The 18155-nt window shown below is 45.9% G+C and overlaps 1 protein-coding gene across 4 annotated transcripts in view; it reads right to left on the reverse strand.

The window, feature by feature from the left end:
- Positions 1-18155, reverse strand: part of PDE1C (phosphodiesterase 1C) — a 1966671-nt gene that overhangs the window by 1422624 nt on the left and 525892 nt on the right. The window contains exon 1 of one of the 4 annotated variants that reach the window (XM_069215280.1): positions 16517-16732. The exons of 2 other annotated variants lie outside the window; for them this stretch is intronic. In XM_069215280.1, coding sequence (XP_069071381.1) covers positions 16517-16601 — 85 coding nt within the window. In that variant the 5' untranslated portion in view covers positions 16602-16732. Of the gene's footprint in view, positions 1-16516; positions 16922-18155 lie in introns of those variants that run through there. One more of the 4 variants, XM_069215242.1, reaches the window with a different exon arrangement.

Below are 18155 nucleotides of genomic sequence, written 5' to 3' on the forward strand. Positions count from 1 at the left end.
CCTGAGGACACCACTCGTGAGGTACACAAAGCACTGTCCTGCACTGCAGCCCCGGTCCACCAACGCCAGCACCATCGACTCCAGTATAGTTGACAGACACCCCTGCCTGCCCTGCGACCCATGGGGGCTGCACGGAGCCCGCCCCATGTCGTACTACAGCCTGGGGCCTACCAACGACAGCACTTCAGCCTCAATGATGCTGCCTCCACCACGACCTGGAGACACTGCAAGTTGCACTTCCCTGCTTCACATCGCAGCCCTGGTCTTACCAATGCGGCAGGACGCCGTCACAGAACTGCTGCCTGCACCATGACCTGTGGGCCCACACGTTGCATTGTCCCACTTTGCACCACAGCGTGGACGCCATCAATGCCAGGCCTTCTGACTTCCTCATCAGCATGGAGTTTGATCTGTAACAAGTGTAACTTCCATGGTGCAACGACCCCTGCACCGATCTCCAGAACCGACGCCTGGGACACCGCATTTCGGATCTCATCGCAAGGACCACGATGCCCTGCATTTCCAAGGTACTGTGTGCGGGTCTTCCTGACACCGTAGTTGGCCCGCGACCTCACGGTCAGCTTGAGCTGCTGGATTTGTTGTTCACGACGCAGTGATAGCCCGGGATGGAGCTATTGACTTCAAGGAACTGTATTTTTTTAGTAATTCTTGTAAAATTCATATTATTACTGTATGTTGGATTTTTCTCGTTTTGGTCTTGTTTTACACAGATAAATTTGGCTATTTTTCTAAAACTGGTGTGGTGTCCTTTTGTAGTGTTTTACTGTATTACTGTGTGTTATGAGCAAATGCTCTACACATTGCCTCTGAGATAAGCCTGACTGCTTGTGCAAGTTACCAAGGGGCTGAGAGGAGGGGTTATCCTAGGTGTGTGACTCCCTTATCCTGACTAGAAAGAAGAGTCCCTACTTGGACAGGGTGCAAGCCACTGACAACTAGAAACTCCCATTTCTAACAGCCATGATATTGCATAAAGACCCAATGTGGTGGCCTTCTTCAAGAGGTATTTTTTTGTTTACATTTTCTAGAAGGCTGTCATGCTGTGTGATGTAACATGATGCAAAAGCATGGCCATCTTAAATGTATCAAAATATAACATTCCAAGATGCCCTGGTGGCACTGTTAGCTTTTCCAATGCTCGTGACATAATTCAACAAGAAATTAACCTGCTGCTGGTAAAGTTTGTTTTAATGGCAGCAAAATCAACAGTAAAAATCTGCCCAGCAGACCATACAACAGGACCACAAACATCCAAAACCTGCCCACACACTAACCTGTCAGACAAGCCCTTTGGGCACTGCCTGATTGCCTTAAAAGAAGTCTGACACTGGGTGAGCACAGAGACAGTGGAGGGGAGCAGAATGATCTTGGGAACATGGGAGAGGTTACTGCAATAGCTAGAGGGGACTACTAAAGGAACTACCCAGAAGATTCAAAGGGAAAAAATCAGAAAGTCACGTAATCTTCTGCAAAATAGTGTGGCCTTAAGGATTGCCCACCCAACCAATAGCAAATCTTAAACGTTTTAAAAATGATCAAAGCCCATTCTCTCTGCACTGTATGTTGCATGCATGAAGTAACATGAGGTCTCTGACAGACACCTGCACCAATCTCCTGGAGAGACCTAAAAAAGGCAAAGGAAAGAAGGTATTGGCAAAGTAATGTATCAGTACACCAGCCAGCCCTGGTACTAAAGTGTGCATATTTTTAGGCAGATGTGCACATAAAATCAGTAAAAATACTATCACTCACAGTGGTTGAGAGCCGATGACTGAGGTGGGCTGGCCCATTGCACCATGCTGACTCTCAGATGAAGATGGTCACCCAAGAATCCCTTTATGTATCTGTGTTTTTATATCCATGACTAAATCTCTGTCACTGTTTGTAGATACAGACATATGTATAGAGAGATCTCGAGGCATAAATACATATATACAGGTGTATTTGCTTTTTTTTAAATCACATGTAACTAGCGATACAGCTAAAGCTGCTTATAGACCAGACCTAAAAATCCCACCTTACACTCCACTGCATGGAAACATGGATGGGGCTATCAGCAAGTGAAGCAGGTGCTGTGGCACCAGGGCCCAGGATTGGGGGGCACCCACTTCACTAAAATTTTGGCTGCCATATTTTTAAATCCAATCACTGAGCTTGGAGCCAAATTTCCTTGCTTGCACAGTGTCCTAGGTAACCTTGTTGTTCCACTGAATGAAAAGCCTGCTCTTGCAAATGTAAACAGAGGAATTTATGAAGAGGATGTTTAGGGAATAAATGTGCTTCAAGAGCCAGCCTCAAATTGTTTGACTGGTTTTCATGACAAAAAGCACCCCATTGATGTGCAGTCTTTACATGCAAGTGTGATTATTGCAAGACAGTTAACTCAGTTTGAATTTATTCAACAGTTTAGCCTAGGGCACTTAATATTGTGTTTTAAAGTGTTTCAATGAGTAACTTGAGTCGTTGGCAGTAAATATCTGTTAAGACAGCCTTGTGTTTCAAATAAAAAAACTTGTGGTTATCTGCAGTGTAATGTTGCGTGCCTTGGGCCCACATACTATGGAAATGAGTGTTGTAGACACATGGTTGTAGAAGTGGTAACTGTCCCAACTCAGGCACGCCTGGCTCCTTTTATTGGCAGGGTCACCTGACCAGTTATGCCTGTGGGTGATGGGTGTAAGGTGAGTATCACAGGCCAGCTCTCAAGGAGTTTCTGGGGACACAACACTGTGCAAACACTAGAATGTGTCCATGAGGACACTACATCCTCCCAAATGTTACTGAAAGAAAAACAAGTGAGTCCAACCTGTAGGAAAGAATGAAAAATAAACTAAAACACCACAGACTCTAGTCAGGCAGTCCGCAGGACATGATGAGTGGACAGGTGCCGCTGGGAGCACCTGGCATCACGGCACGCATCCATAGTTTAACCGGATGACTCTGGGCACAAAATGTTTTTGGATGGAGTCTGTCTCTCTCAATCACATGTTGGTGAGGTTTCAGTCCGCCTGGGCGAATTTGTTCATCCCACTTGGTCTGACTGTGTTGGAGTCTATTTACACAGTTTAATTTGGGGTTGCATCAGGAGCAGTGGTGTAGCCGGTACAGAGATTTCTTTGGAGGTGCTCTGGCTCCCTGAGAGAAGTAGTGTTATTGTTCTGGAGTCAAATGCAAGAGGTTATCGCCATGCTTTGAAAGTGATTGCAAGTATTTCCTTACATCACTAACAGTTCACTTAGACACACAGCATTCAGGAAAGAAGTACTGTGTTATTTTGGAAACCCTTTGGTCCAAACAGTGATGAGTTGACTTCCCTTCTGAAAAATATATATTCAATGTGCCCGGATTGTGATGGTGGTTGTAGGAAGTGGTCATCAGCACTTACTTTTGGGGACAGTGAGTTATTTTTCATCATCAGACTTTGACCCAGAGCAAGCAGAAGAAAGACAGAAAATGGAGAAAGAAGTACGAGAAGGAAAGAATGATAAAGGGAGAAATCATGGATGAAAAATAACCTGCAAGAGTGCAGCATAGAGTCTGGAAGTGTAGGGTGGTGCAGTAAAGAGGCATGAAGTGGAATCAAAGATAGATAGCATTGGTGTTTGGCAACCCTAGTATTTTATTTAACAGTGCAGTAGTAGCTCCTAAGAAATATTTGGGCCCATGCACTTATTTTTGACAAAATAAGTACTTATCACTTGGGATAAAAACAAGAGGAATGCTAAGCAATATGCATTAGAACACAGACGTTTATGGACTAGAACTTTTAGAGATCTGCAGTGTTTCTCTGTCAAGAACAAAGGAGTACTCTATACAGAGTGTTCACCTCTCTTTTTGAAAAACAAACTAACATACTTTGTGCAGTACGACAACGAAAAAAATAACAGAAGGGCTTGAAATAGGTGGGAGAATGGACAGTTCTGGGTGGCCTCTAACTGTGATTCTTCCACTGTCACTGCATGTTTAGGAAGATGCATCAACATTGGCTGAGCAGTTCTGACCAGCAGGCGGCTAATAAGTGAAAGACACCGCCTTAGTAAATGGGTTTTTGTCTCTAGGTCCATAGTCACGCATTCGCAAACAGCAGCTAACATAATATGGAGAGCAGCTCTGCTTCCAACATCTCTTCCTACTTTTGACGCTTTTAATTCACCATCTCACTACCCCATTACAAGCTAGCAACATGAAGAGAAGTTGATCAGCTCTGCACCCCAGATCTGGCTGGGACTAAAATCGAATTCAGCTTGCACTGCTGCTTTTAATAAATTCCTCATTTGTTTGTATGTTGGCACCATCATGAACCTGACTGGGGAGAAACTTGGGCATTGTACTTTATGGGGGCTGCAAGAAGATCATGCAGGGATGGCTGCAACAAGTGAGAATTTACATCTCCTACATGCACAGGTTCATTTCATACTTTTAACATTTTTAGAGTGTGTGTGATTTTCCCAGAATCACAAGATTTCACTCAAGTGCAGCAGCCGCAATCCAAACCCTTTCCACCTTAGTTGTGAGGTCGGCAGCAATGCTACAACATCACATCTACTGTTTAATCCTCTGCTTGTTCACTTTGGTGAAAAGGTAGTACTGTTGCTGATTTAGATCCCACCTGTCAGAGAGCGCGACAGTCCTGAAGGAGTCTTTATGCGATCTGTGGAACCAGCAGCTCATTTTTTCACCCCACCCTGGGTCATATTGTGTTGGTGAAATGGACACATGGAGCACCACCATTCCTGAGTTTAGGTACTATTATCTTGTGATTACAGGCTATTAAGTAAAAGTTTTTTTACAAGATATAACATTTTGGTTCCCACCAGCAAATGTCCACTGAGCAGCAGACTAAGCATCAGCACAAAGTTACTTCTTAGGCTGTCATTACGCGCTAGAGGGTATTTGGTGTGGGGCCAGAATCTCTGATTCCAGATGGTATTGCTGCACCAAATTCTTGATATTGCGAGTTTCTTTCCCTAGAATAGCTATTCGGACCCAGAAATATAGCCTCCTTTCAGCCCCGGTTCTAGCAGGTGGGCCAGGCCCACCCAAACATGACTTTTGCCCTCCCATTAACAGCAAAACAGGCCACGGAAAAAGCACCTGCTAAGTGCTTCCTCCATGTGGGCAAATGTGATTTTTGTTTTCACTTTTGTTTTCACTTTCACAATTATCAGTCAAGGGTCAATGAGAAATCTCTAGAATACATTTTATAGTTCATTGTTTGAATAATAGCTGTTTTACTTGTGTACTGATAGGGAGAAAAATACCGCCTTTAAATGATTTTCCCTATTTTTCTACAGTCTGACAGAAAACTGGGCATGCCCGTAAAAAGAAAACAGCCCGGAGGCGAGCTTAGCTCATGTGTGAGGCAAGATTCAGTGAGGAGGTGTGTGTTGGGGTAGAGGAGACAGGGGTTTACCTGTAAATGATGCAGCAGGTGCAGCCTGTAGGCTACCTCCAGAATGGTCGAAAATTGGGCACCCATTGGCTCACCCAAACGCACCTTTGGCCCATCCAGATATAAATTCCTGGAACCGGGCTTGCCTCCTTTACAAGGTAGTTTTCCTCATTCTTTGAAATAAAAGTTTATATTTTCTGCCTGCTTTGAGCAGGTGCAATGTGACAGGAGGAGGGGCTGAAAGAGGTAGGGTGGTGTGCTCAGGGACCTGGGTAAGCTCCTATCTGCCTGGGGGACACTTTTCGCTTGCCTAGTGCTGCTCCTACAGGGGTGAGGCCGGAGCCAGGTTCTGATGCTGCCTGTAAGCTATGCCTCCACTGCAGCACATTTTGCCTGAAGCAGTATTTACCTCAGGGATACAGCTCCAGGCAACCCATAATGAGGGCACTGGATGTAGCAGCCATGGCGCACGGGTAAAAACAGGTTGGATTGGAACTTGTTTCATTGGATTTGCAGCTTAATGACAAATGCACTGTAATTAGGTGTTGCATTTGGCAGATTGTCCTTATGCATAAAACATAGCATTCCTATCATTCACGTTTCTTTCACAAAGGCAGTTATAGATGCTGTCATGAAAACCAACATTGTAGCCACTTAGTTACTGACTATTCTTTTGCTGTCAGTAACAATTCAGAATGCAGCCTTCCAACATGAGTTGCCAAGAGTGAGAATGAAATAGTCAGACAGACCTGGCAGTGACATTTACTTATTTAATTTCAAGAAGCAACCACAGTTCACGTCAGGGAGAAACACAAGCAAACCCCAAATTAACCCGTGCTCAACCCTCTGGTAACTTAGCACAAAAGCAGTCAGGCGTAACCTAGAGGCAATGTGTAAAGTATTTATGCAGCACACAAACAGTAATAAAGTGAAAACATGACACCAGAAAACTCCACACTAACTTAGAAAAATAGAGAACATTTTTATAAATTATTTGACAATAAAACAACAAAAATTCGATCCGTAGAATCGGAAATCTGCAATTTTAAATATTAAGGTAACAATAGTGCCTACAAGCATAAAGGGACAACTGTGGCTCTCTGGTCACGCCTGACCAGGACAAAGTCACAAGTTCAAGCCAATGATGATGGAGCGAGCAAGATACAGGTACCATGTTAGGACTGTTGAACAAAATACCTTAAATCCTGGTTGCAAGGCATTGCTAGATCCCACGTCGAGGATGTGGTGGGTAGCTACAATTCTGAGGAGCAGCGGGGCTGGGGTGAGAAGTCCTGCATTGAGAATGAGTCACACAGCTGCAGTTCCACGGAGCTACGAGGTCCTGCTTCAAGGATGTAATGCACAGAAGGTGTTCCGATGCGGAGCAGAGAGAAGATGCGTCACACTGCATTTGTTCTGCTAAAAGACCACAGCTGGGCTGGGAGAGCACCTTCAGGCCCAGTTCCAAGCGTTCAGAACTGGGGTGGCACCACTTGAGGGGCTGGACTCACAGCAGTCCAGTTGCTTCAATGTAGTTGGAGCCTTTTCTGTTCCTGAGGCTCTGATCAAGAGGCCAGCCAGCTAGTCCTTAAAGTCACTCTGGGGGTCCTGTCTTCAAGGTGCTGAGCGAGTCCTTCTCATTCAAGTACCAGGCAGCAGGGAAGCAGAGTAGCAGTCCTCCTTGCAGCAGAGCAGCACAGAAATCCTTCTGAGCCTTCCACAGGTCCAGAGGTGTATGGAAGAGGTGGGTATGAGGGTTCATTATTTATACCTGGTGCCTACTTTGAAGTGGGAGAAACTTCTAGGGTCCACTCCCTACAGAGGGGTCTTGAATTTCCTTCCTTCCTGCCTTGACCCCAGCTTGTCTGGGAGCACGCAATAAGTGTGTGAAACCATATTTGAGTGTGCTGAGGCAGAGCCGTTGTGATGTGCAAGTGTGGTACATGACAGCTCCTCCCTACTATCAAATCAGGGATGACCCATTCTGCCAACATCTTTTCCCCCTTTGTCTCACTCTCTGGGAGTGATACACAAAGACCGACTGACAGCTGCACATATTCATGTGATGCAGGATACAAGTTGCAGGCACCAAATGGTTAGGACAAGATAATGCCACCTTTCTAAAAGTGGCATTTTCAAAATTATGACTTACAATCCAACGTTACTTTTAAACAGGGTTTTAAATTACAATCGTTTAGACATCAAACTCAACATACATACCTGCTTCCAATTGAAAGTTATCACTTATTAAATGAAGTAACCCAATGTTATGCTAGGGGAAAGATAGGCCTTGAAGTAATGAAAAATGAATGTAAGACTTTAACATATACAAGTACAACTTTTTCAATACACTGCATCTCGCCCTATGGGCTGTTTAGGGCCTACACCCTAGAAGTGACGTATATGTATTAAAAAGGAAGGTTTAGGCCTGGCAGAATGCTTATTTTGCCAAATTGAAATGGCAGTTAAAACTGCACATACTGGCTGCAATGACAGGTGTGAGATGTTTAAAAGGCTACTTAAGTAGGTGGCATCATGAGGGCTGCAAGCAGACTAGCAGCATTTAATTTGCATGTCCTGGGCACATGTAGAACCACTTTACTAGGGATGTATAAGTAAATTAGATGTACCAATTGCGTGTAATCCAGTTTCACCATGTTTAAAGGCGTGACTACAAACACTTTACCACTAGTCAGCAATAGCAAAGTGCACGGAGTCCTAAAGCCAACAGACAACAATTCAGTAAAAACAGGAAAAGGAAGGCAAACGGTTCAGGGGAAGATCACCCTTGGGCTGCCATGTCTAAAAGAAATGTTCTAAAACATATCAGAAATTCTCTGACTACATCTAACACTTGGGTGCTTGAGTAATTTTGAGAAGGGGATAAGTAACTAATATGCTATTTACATACTTTAATGTTCAATAGAGTTACGTTTTTACGCAGTGTGTCACACGAACATACAAATCTCACTTTCTCAATTCTTCACACCATGAGTGCCCTGCCACACCAGTGTGACCCGGGTTAGTAAAATGGACTACTATATGCTATTTGCAACATTCTGAATTTTATTATTTTCACATTCATTTCTACTTCTTTTGCCCCTCTTTTAATTTATTATATTGTTTTAACATATTTTCAGCCCTGAAAATGCCCAGTCCTGTGAGCTGCAGGAGGCGAAACACATGTTGGCTGTTCCTATCAAAAACAGGCAGCTTTGTTTCCAACAACAAACCGCCTTTAAAAAATATAGGACAAGAAGAATAAACAAAACATACTTACAATGTTGGCTAACTGAGAAAACACTTTGATGTGGTACTATATTTTTTGATTGTTACTATGAAAGTGGTGCTTCTGATATCTCTGACATCCATTTGTAGGTCTAGATGGGACAGGTGGACTTACAATTGTTCTCATAATGTATCTGGCACAATAAATTTCTGTTATCGTTCAATTGTATCTATTTAGGTGTGGAAGTAAGTGAGGAACTGGGGCCTTGCTCTTCCCAGACTTCAAACCTAGCTTTCACCTTTCATTCTTAAATGTTTTGTCTTTTATAATGCAATATTTGAGATGTAAGCACCCACAAGCCCCATTTTTCAAAAAAAGGGGATTCATTCAATTTTACTTTGAATGAACAAATGGGATTCTAAGAACCACACCTGGAAAAAAATACAATAGAAGAAAAATCAATGAGGCCCTGTTTGCCAAGAACATTGTAGGAGTCCGAGAGGAAGGTTGAGATCTGAGTTAATGCATACATCTCTGACAAGAACTGACCTAAAGGGGCATTTTAATGCCTTTCAACAAGGCAAAGATGCAGCAGATCCAGTCACTTCAGGCCTCTGTATGACAGTGCTGATTTGCCTCTATCACTCGTGGACACGAACATGGCCTATCAGATCATTCCAATAACTCCCCAGAGGTTCTTCTGCTTTGCTAGATCCAACCCCATCTACTGGTGCACACCTCTTCTATCTCCATTAGGCCTAAACATTTTAAGACCTTGTTCATTTGTCTTGCGTTGATGCATGCATTACCATTGGCCCGAACGTTATTACATCTCCAATGCTAATAATATTATATTTTCATAAACATGATCGTTAGCACACTTTATTTCCCTTTAGTCAATTGGAATAAGGCACAGATAACAAATAAACAGGGCTGGAAATGTGGTGTGCTAATAACATAGAAAAAGGTGACAACCATGAAAGGAACAGAAGACCAGTCACATCTGGTAATGGCCAACCTTTCCTTTGGCAAAAAGTGCTTGTTCAACAACACAGCACAGAGGATTTCACTGTCAGAAATACTTTGCTAGAGGTGGTGATAAATGGAAAGTGTTGGGAGGGAAAGGGCTTGTACCCCTGCCATGAGTACCCTAGCTGCAACAATGTCTGAATCCCTAGTGCTGATTTCTGTTGTCATGGTCGTCCTGGTCAAATACGGATCATGCATTTGCGCCATGACATAGGCCTGTCTCAAAGTCTGTGCTCTTGTTGGACTGGAAGGGGTGCCAAATCACTACCCTCATAGTGGTGAAATGCTACTGCTTTTGCAGAATGCAGAATGACAGCAGTGGTGGTAGCAAATCCTGTAGTGAATAGTAGAAGTGAACAGGTTTTTTTACCTGTGTCACTAGATTGAGGCCTACAGGCTCACTCGTGCGAAGCTCCATTTCTGTATGCTTAACTCACCCTTGGCCTACATCACGTCATTATGTAGTGCTGTGCAGTGCGCATGTTGTATGCATGTGTTGGGTGTGCCTGTGAATGGTACAATACACGGTGAAAGGACTGACTGGAGGAGCTTGAGGTGGTAGGGGAAACCCCGTCAAACAGATCTGCAGATTGCTGCGTTCCTGTGCAGTGGGTGGGACACACACTGGTGGAGGGGGTAGCCAGGCTCTCCTGTACACTTCAAAGGATACTCTTTCATTCAAAGAGAGGTCACTGGAAGAGGGCATGGGCACATCTCAGGAAGGAGATGGGGCTGATAAGAGCATCATAAAGAGTAGGACCAAGACACTGGGGTAACCTTTTGATACACATATTCCAGGTGTGAATGTCTAGTGACTCCATTGGCCTGTGTTGTGTGGCTGTCAGATTTGGAGTCACACCTGCTGTGACAGGCTGCTTTGTGGAGGAAGGGCAGGGCAGATGAGAGGGCACTTCAAAAGAAAGCAGACCCGAAGCAGACCCCCAACGCAAACATCAAAGGCTCAGACACATTTGGGCCCATATTTATACTTTTTGATGCAAAACTGCGCCAACACAGTTTTGCGTCAAAAAAATTAGCGCCGGCTAACGCCATTCTGAAGCACCATGCGGGCGCCGTATTTATTGAATGACGTTAGCCGGCGTTAGCCGCCGGCGCCGTCTGGTGTGCGTTAAAACAAACGACGTACACCAGGCAGCGCCGGCGTAGGGGGATATGGGGCTTGGGCGTCAAGAAATGGGGCAAGTCAGGTTGAGGCAATTTTTTTGCCTCAACCCGATTTGCGCCATTTTTTTTCACTCCCAACCCCCATAGAAATGACTCCTGTCTTAGCAAAGACAGGAGTCATGCCCCCTTGCCCAATGGCCATGCCCAGGGGACTTCTGTCCCCTGGGCATGGTCATTGGGCATAGTGGCATGTAGGGGGGCACAAATCAGGCCCCCCTATGCCACAATTTTTTTTTTAAAAAAACACTTACCTGAACTTACCTAAATGTCCCTGGGATGGGTCCCTCCAGCCTTGGGTGTCCTCCTGGGGTTGTCAAGGGTGACAGGGGGTGTCCCTGGGGGCATGGGAGGGCACCTCTGGGCTCCTTCAGAGCCCACAGGTCCCTTAAAGCCTGCCTTTTGCAGGCGCATAAAAACGGCGCAAAAGCGGCCGTACGTCATTTTTTTTGACCCGCCCATTCCCGGGCGTGATTTTTGCCCGGGAGTATAAATCCGACACACATGCCTCGGAGTCGATTTTTTAGACGGGAACGCCTACCTTGCATATAATTAACGCAAAGTAGGTGTCCACGCTAAAAAATGACGCTAACTCCATGGACTTTGGCGCTAGACGCGTCTAACGCCAAAGTATAAATATGGAGTTAGTTTTGCTTCGAAATTGCGTTAAAAAAAACGACGCAATTCCGGCGCAAACGGAGTATAAATATGCCCCTTGGTGTCTAGAAATGGAATATAAGAAGGAGACCTTGAGGTCCCAAAATTGTCGACTGTCAAGCAGCCAGTTGACCTGCTCACAGTGGAGAATCTCTGCAAGACCTCTGCCTGTGACCAGGACTGGGAGTTAAGGTCTGTCAGTCTACTTGGTAGGTGAGGAGACATTACCCAGGGAACACATGCCTCTGGAGGCTGGAGCATCAGTGCCTACCTGGCTGCAAAGCCAGTGTACCTTGTGAGGAAGAGGAGATCACTGAAACGAGCAAGGTCCAGTGGGGAGCTCTGGAGAGTGGATCTCTGTAGCAAGGTGTGAGGAGAGGACTGCTAGGCTGATCAGGCTGTCATTTATGTGTGGTGTGTCAGTCGGCGATCCTGTTATGCTAGAAGGGGCTCGGTGAAGTTACATATGCCGATCGGGCTATTGCTCATGTGCATGGGTAAGTTGGCAACCCCGGGTGGTGTGTACATTGAAGACCCTGTATGCCGGGATGAAGGATGTAAAATTGCAGTACAGACTGGGTCACCACCCTGTGTAGTAAGTTGTGACCCAGCAGGCCAGAGGGGGCCACCATGAAAAGTAATCTGCGTTGTTCCTGATCAAGCCATCACAGTAGTGGGGAGAAGGTTTGGTGATGCTGAATGCCAGATAGGGTCCCCGGAAAAAGACAAGGATCATAGCATGGTTGATGTAATCATCTGGATGACAGTTTGCTGCAGTGACCTGCGCAGGCCAGAGTCCTGACTGAGGATCAGAACATAGAGGCTGCAGAAACCCCCACCCGTGGGGAAGACCAAAGGAAACTTACTGTCACATCAGAGGAGCATGAGAGCACCCAGCCACGGTGCCCAAAGACCTATGTGTGTGCTATTTACCGTTGGCAGTTGTTGCAGCCGTCGCACCCATGAGAGAAATGCTCTCGGAGACTCCAGTCAGACAATCCAGAAGACTGAAGGCATGCAAAAATCAAACCCCTGCTTAAGAAACCTTCAGCAGACACCAACAAACTTGCCAACTACAGAACCGACTCCCTGCTCCCTTTCCTGGCTAGAGTCATCGTAAAAGCCATCAACCAACAACTCACCATCTACCTGGAACATAGTTGCCTCCTGGACGACTCCCAATCAAGATTCCCCAGCAACCACAGCACTGACACAGGCCTCATTGTGGCCACAGATGACATTCAGGCCCTCTTTAACAAAGGAGAGACAGACACCCTTATCCTCCTCTATCTCTCAGAAGCCTCCGGTATCATCTCCCTCCACATGCTTTTTGCCAGGCTTTATGAAATAGGCATCCAAGGAGCCAAATTCAGATGGATTGCTTCCTTCCTCACTGACAGAACACAATAAGTCCACCTTCCACCATTTCACCTCTGAACCCAAACCAATCCTCTGCAGAGTCCCTCAAGGCTCATCACCTAGCCCCACCCTCTTCAACATTTACATATCCCCCTTGCCAACATAGTCAGACATCATGAATTCATCATTATATGCAATGCATCCTCTCCCTCTATGAAAACTCCACCTCAGCCAGAACCAACTTCCACCAATGCATGACCAACATCGGCAGTTGGATAAAAAATACCTGCCTCAAGTTCAACACAGACAAGATGGACCTCTTGATATTCTGCAGCGACAACTCCTCCTGGGGTGCTTCCTGGTGACCCACAGAACTGGGGCCCATTCCAACCCCAGCTGAACATGCCAGGAATCTCAGTATCATATCGGACAGCAAACTCACCATGAGGTCCCAAGTGAACATAGTGTTATCCTCCTGCATCTTCACCCTGTGCACGTTAAGTTAGATTTTCAAGTGGCTTCCCCAAAATGCAAGAAACACCATCATCCAAGCCGTTATCACCAGTCGACTGGACTATGGAAACGCTCTCTACATAGGAATGGAGGCCCACCTAGTTCAAAGACTACAGACCATCCAGAATGCCACAGCAAGACTCATCCTGGATCTTCCTCGTCACACCCACATCAACCCCCACCTCAAACTCCACTGGCTCCAAGTTTAGAAGAGATGCCAGTTGAAGCTTCTCAACCATGCGTTCAAGGCCAAGCATGACTCCGGACCCACCTACATCTGCTACTGCCTGAGATTCCACAAACCCTCCAGACACCTCCTCTCTGGTCTCCCTTGCACTGGCCCTTAAGCATACAAAGGAGCAAAGCAAGAGGATGTTCCTTTTCTTACCTTGCAGCAAAATCCTAGAACAGCCTCCCTCTGCATTTCAGGACCTGCCGTACTCTACAGGTGTTCCGTAAGATGCTGAAAACCTGGTTCTTTGACTGAGACCCCAGACCGTACGAGCGCCTGATTACCCTCATAGGTAACAAGTTGCACTGTACAAGTCGACTGATTGATTGATTGATCCCTACTGGCGCAGGTAAGATTAAGCGAAATGCCAGAAGGCCCTGGGGAAACTTGTCTGCTGGATAGCACTTTAGTGCTGAAATATTTTTACTTTTCTAACCGAGTCGAAGTGGGACTCCTTAGACTCAGACTGCTAGTGGGGACTATCCTGAATGTCACATATAGTGAATGTTGAATAATCGCTACTGCTAGTAAGAGGGAAGTGTGACTCAGGAGCAGGGGCGGCTCCTCCGCTATGGCATAGGAGCATCTCCTCTCCCGCCAGCAGAAGCAGCTGCAAAACTTTTACTACAAAATAATAATAAACTATGTTTAATATTGTTTTATAGTAAAAGGGGCGGGGCCATTGGGCTGTGACGAGCACGAAGGGAGAGTGCACAGCATGCCCCCTCAGTGCGCATGTATGTTTGGATGGCCATCTCAGGTCGGCCAAACACACATGCGCACTGGGCTCTCTCCAACCCAGCAACGCAGGCACTGTGTTGTGGTGTGACTTTAACTGTGATGTACCTAATGGATTCTTGGGTACATCACAGAAAATGTCTGCAACCAGGCAACAAGGGGAGTTGGAAGAGGGCAGTTGGAGGAGCAGGAGCAGGCTCTGTTGTGGCTCTGTTGTGGTGGCTATTTCTGACAAACTTGAAGTTTAATACAAATGCCTTGAACCTAAACTGCGCATTGCGCTGTTTCTTAACATACTGCTATGCTGGGTTGGAGACAGCAGGCATAGACTTTCACTCTGCCTCGGAGGACCCTGACTGGGCGCTCCGTCGAATCCTAATGTTGCTTTTAGGCTGCCAGCAGTATGAAAGCAGCATTAGGATTGGCTACAGGGCAGGCCGGGAGCCTGTGCCTGCAGATCACCCGTGCAGTTCTTTTATTAATTATTATTATTTTTGTCGCCACCCCCCCACCGCCATGCACGCACCCCTTTTCCCTGTCAGGAGCTGCTGCTACTCAGGAGACTGACTATGAAACATTAGAGCCCTTACCTAAGAGAACTGTGTGACTGTTTCTGTATGCCATATATCACCTACACCCAAGAAGAGGATACCTTTACTTTTCACTTATTTTTTCTTTTCAGACATTTCCCAAAAGCAAGAGACAGAAACACTTGCAAACAGAAAAGGAGGAAGAGAAAGACAGAAAAACTGACACAAAGGGAGAAAGCAGGAACCTGCACACGTGAGATAAAGGGGACTGAGGTATCTAGCAGAGAATTAAAAAGACTAAGGAGGATTCCAGACTGCACAGCCTTGTTAATCGGCACGCTGACATTCAACAGCGCTGCTCGGGGCTTCAGAGCACAGCTTTGACCACCGGCGCTCATTCTCTTACAAATAAAGAACTTGGTAATGCATCATGTGAGAAGAATGTAAACATTGGTCATGGGTAGAGTGACCAGGCATCCGGATTTGCCGTACCAGGCCCAAGTTTTCCATCATCCGTCATGGCAGATCTATCTAAATTCGGGTCAATTCCTGGTTTGTAAAGAGATTCGACAGAACAGAGGTGCAAGCTTTTATGCATTATAGTGCAGGATTAGCCACCAGCCTTTTCAGAAATCAATGTAACAAACAAAGGTGATATTTTGTATAAAAGCTTCATTTAATGTATTCCCCTGCGTGTCTGGTTGTGTGTGCGGTGTGTTAAATCATTCTATGCCTCTCGGTTGATGTGAAATTATAGTCCTCCTTCTATGTTTGTGAAATATTCTGGGTTTTGGCTTTCAAATTATGGTCACCCTAGCCAAGGGTAATAGAGTAGGGAACTGCAACGAGGCTATCCCCTTAGCGCAGCACAAACCGCGTGGCGAATACAGAAGCTCTACTCAACACACATTGTTGTTTTCAACTAACAGCTGGACAGCTCTCATTTCTCAAATCAAACCTTGTCATGCGTTGTTGTTGTTCTCTCCAAATAGCTTCTTACGGAAGTTTCACAGATCATTTGCTTTGCATAAATTATCCCGAAACTCCAACTGTGGCTGACGTATAAGTAAGGAAAAAAATGGCAATCAAGCGTCCCGTTCAAAACATGTGCTCCAGGCAACAAAAATAAATGTAAGACATCAAAATGTGATCAAGCTCTTATCAACATCAGCTTTTCATTAAGCATTAGCCGGCCTGAATAAAAGCCGCCTTGCCCGCGGGCACCCAGGAAACACGACTGATGGGAGTGCGCATACATTTGCTGTCTGATTACAGGACTGTAACACCACGAGATGAGGTTGTGGAATTTGCCCGGGTTTTAATTTGCAGAACTTTCACACAGGCAGGAAAGCAGGTATATTGGCTGCTCAAATAAGAATGCTAATGTGGCAGAATGTAAACAAAACAACGTGCTTAATTCCTGTCAAACGGCGGCTTAGAATTCACCGGTGAAGGGACAGATACGCCACACTACTTGAACTTAAATTAATAAATGAAAAACCACCTGATAGTGTGCGAATTAATGAGCCAGAAGCTACACACGAAATCAACTGTTAATAAAAGCGCGTATCACACAGCAGAACAGAACAACTAAACACTAAAGAGTGGAACGGCAGCAAGGGCAAACTTCTCACCGATGGTGAAGCTGAAGCCATCGATGCTGAAAGTGGCGCTCCGGCACTTCTTAAAGCATTCCTTCTTGCTGCTCGGATCCGTCATGTTGGTGCCAGCCGTGCCCTCCGACGGCAGTGATTGCCCCCTTCTTTGCGGGAGACGCGGGGCCGGCAGAGTCAGCAGGAGCCCCGCGGGCGGCAGCGCCCACTCTCCACCTCGGGCATCTCCGGCGGTGTGAAGCGCTCAGCGGCTGACTGACCGGCGTGAATCCCCGCCCCCGAGTCTGTGACTGGCTGCCACCTGCAGGGAAGCCGAAGTTCAGCAACTGTTCGGGGACCCCAGGACCGTGCACACTCGGCTGGCAATTAGTGCAGCGTGCACCATGTCAACAAGGCGACCGTGAGGCGTGTGTGCGCTTCCTTTCTGATGGAGGAGGAGGCGCGCGCTCACAGCCAGTCAATCAGCCCAGATGCACGTGGACGGTCCCCGACACTCTCAGAGCTCACCTTTCTTTTACATTCATGGAGATGTCATTGCTGGTGACAGCATGGGGAATATTCGTAGTTCTACAGCAACAGTGGTTTAAAAAACCCTAATATATAGGAATCCCTTGTTCTCTAGTTTTCATCCTCATTAATTACTATCGACGATATTCACTGTTGTGGCTTACACCTGTTGTGACACTTTAAAAAGTAAGTTCAAAGTATGTAAAGTTGCAAGAATATGTGTTGTGTCCTATATTCCTAACGGTCACTGCGTGCCTGCAGCGGTAAAGGAACCACGCATACAATGAAAAAGGGAAGCTATTATTGTCGTACGTTGAATGGCTTTAAAGACATATTTCGCACCTTTGATTCCTCCATCAGTTGTCTCCTGACTCCTGACAGGGGTGAGGGCAGGTTAAAATGGTAAATTTTTTCATGATGCTTGTATCCCGTCTGATGCACTAGACAGTGACCATAGCTCACCCAGGGAGACAGTGGTGGGAAGCAGAGAAGGCAGATAATCGCAGCCTCGAGGATGCTCACCCTGATTGACAGTGTACACCACATGATATGTCATAACAAGTATTGTTAGGTTTGGGGCCAACCGGGGCCAAAGCGAAGGCGGGTCAGGAATCCGCTGAAACCTTGGGGTGCACGGGGGAGGGCGTAGAACAGTCTACCAAGGAATGTGGTTCAAGTACTTCCGGGATGCCCGTATTAGATGAAAGTAGGCTCTATAAAACATAAAGCCTAAGCCAATCTGATTCATTTTTTCAAATACAAAATTCCACAAAAAATAAAGTTTGCTCCTTGGAATGCTTACAGAATAAGGGATGGAACAAACTGATTTCGCCCAAACAGCCCTTTCTTTTATATTTGAACATAGGGCAATAGTTCTTTGTTCCTTTCTTTCTTTATTTCATAAACAGGACAACACAGTAAAATAGTTCTGCCTTTTGTGTGAAAGCTTTACAATCTAAAGGACAGTAGCCTAAACCCGCATCTGACCCTAAACAGGCCCACATGAATGTAGTCACTGGTGCATAAACTATGTAGACCGGGGCATGGTGACCATGTATACTCATCAACTGCTCTCAGGTTCTGTGTTAGGGACTGCAGCCTGAGCATGCGGTGGAATGAGCACTATTCGACCAGGCCACAATCCACAGCTATG

This window comes from Pleurodeles waltl, chromosome 2_1, assembly GCF_031143425.1.
Source record: "Pleurodeles waltl isolate 20211129_DDA chromosome 2_1, aPleWal1.hap1.20221129, whole genome shotgun sequence".
Lineage (NCBI taxonomy): Eukaryota > Metazoa > Chordata > Amphibia > Caudata > Salamandridae > Pleurodeles > Pleurodeles waltl.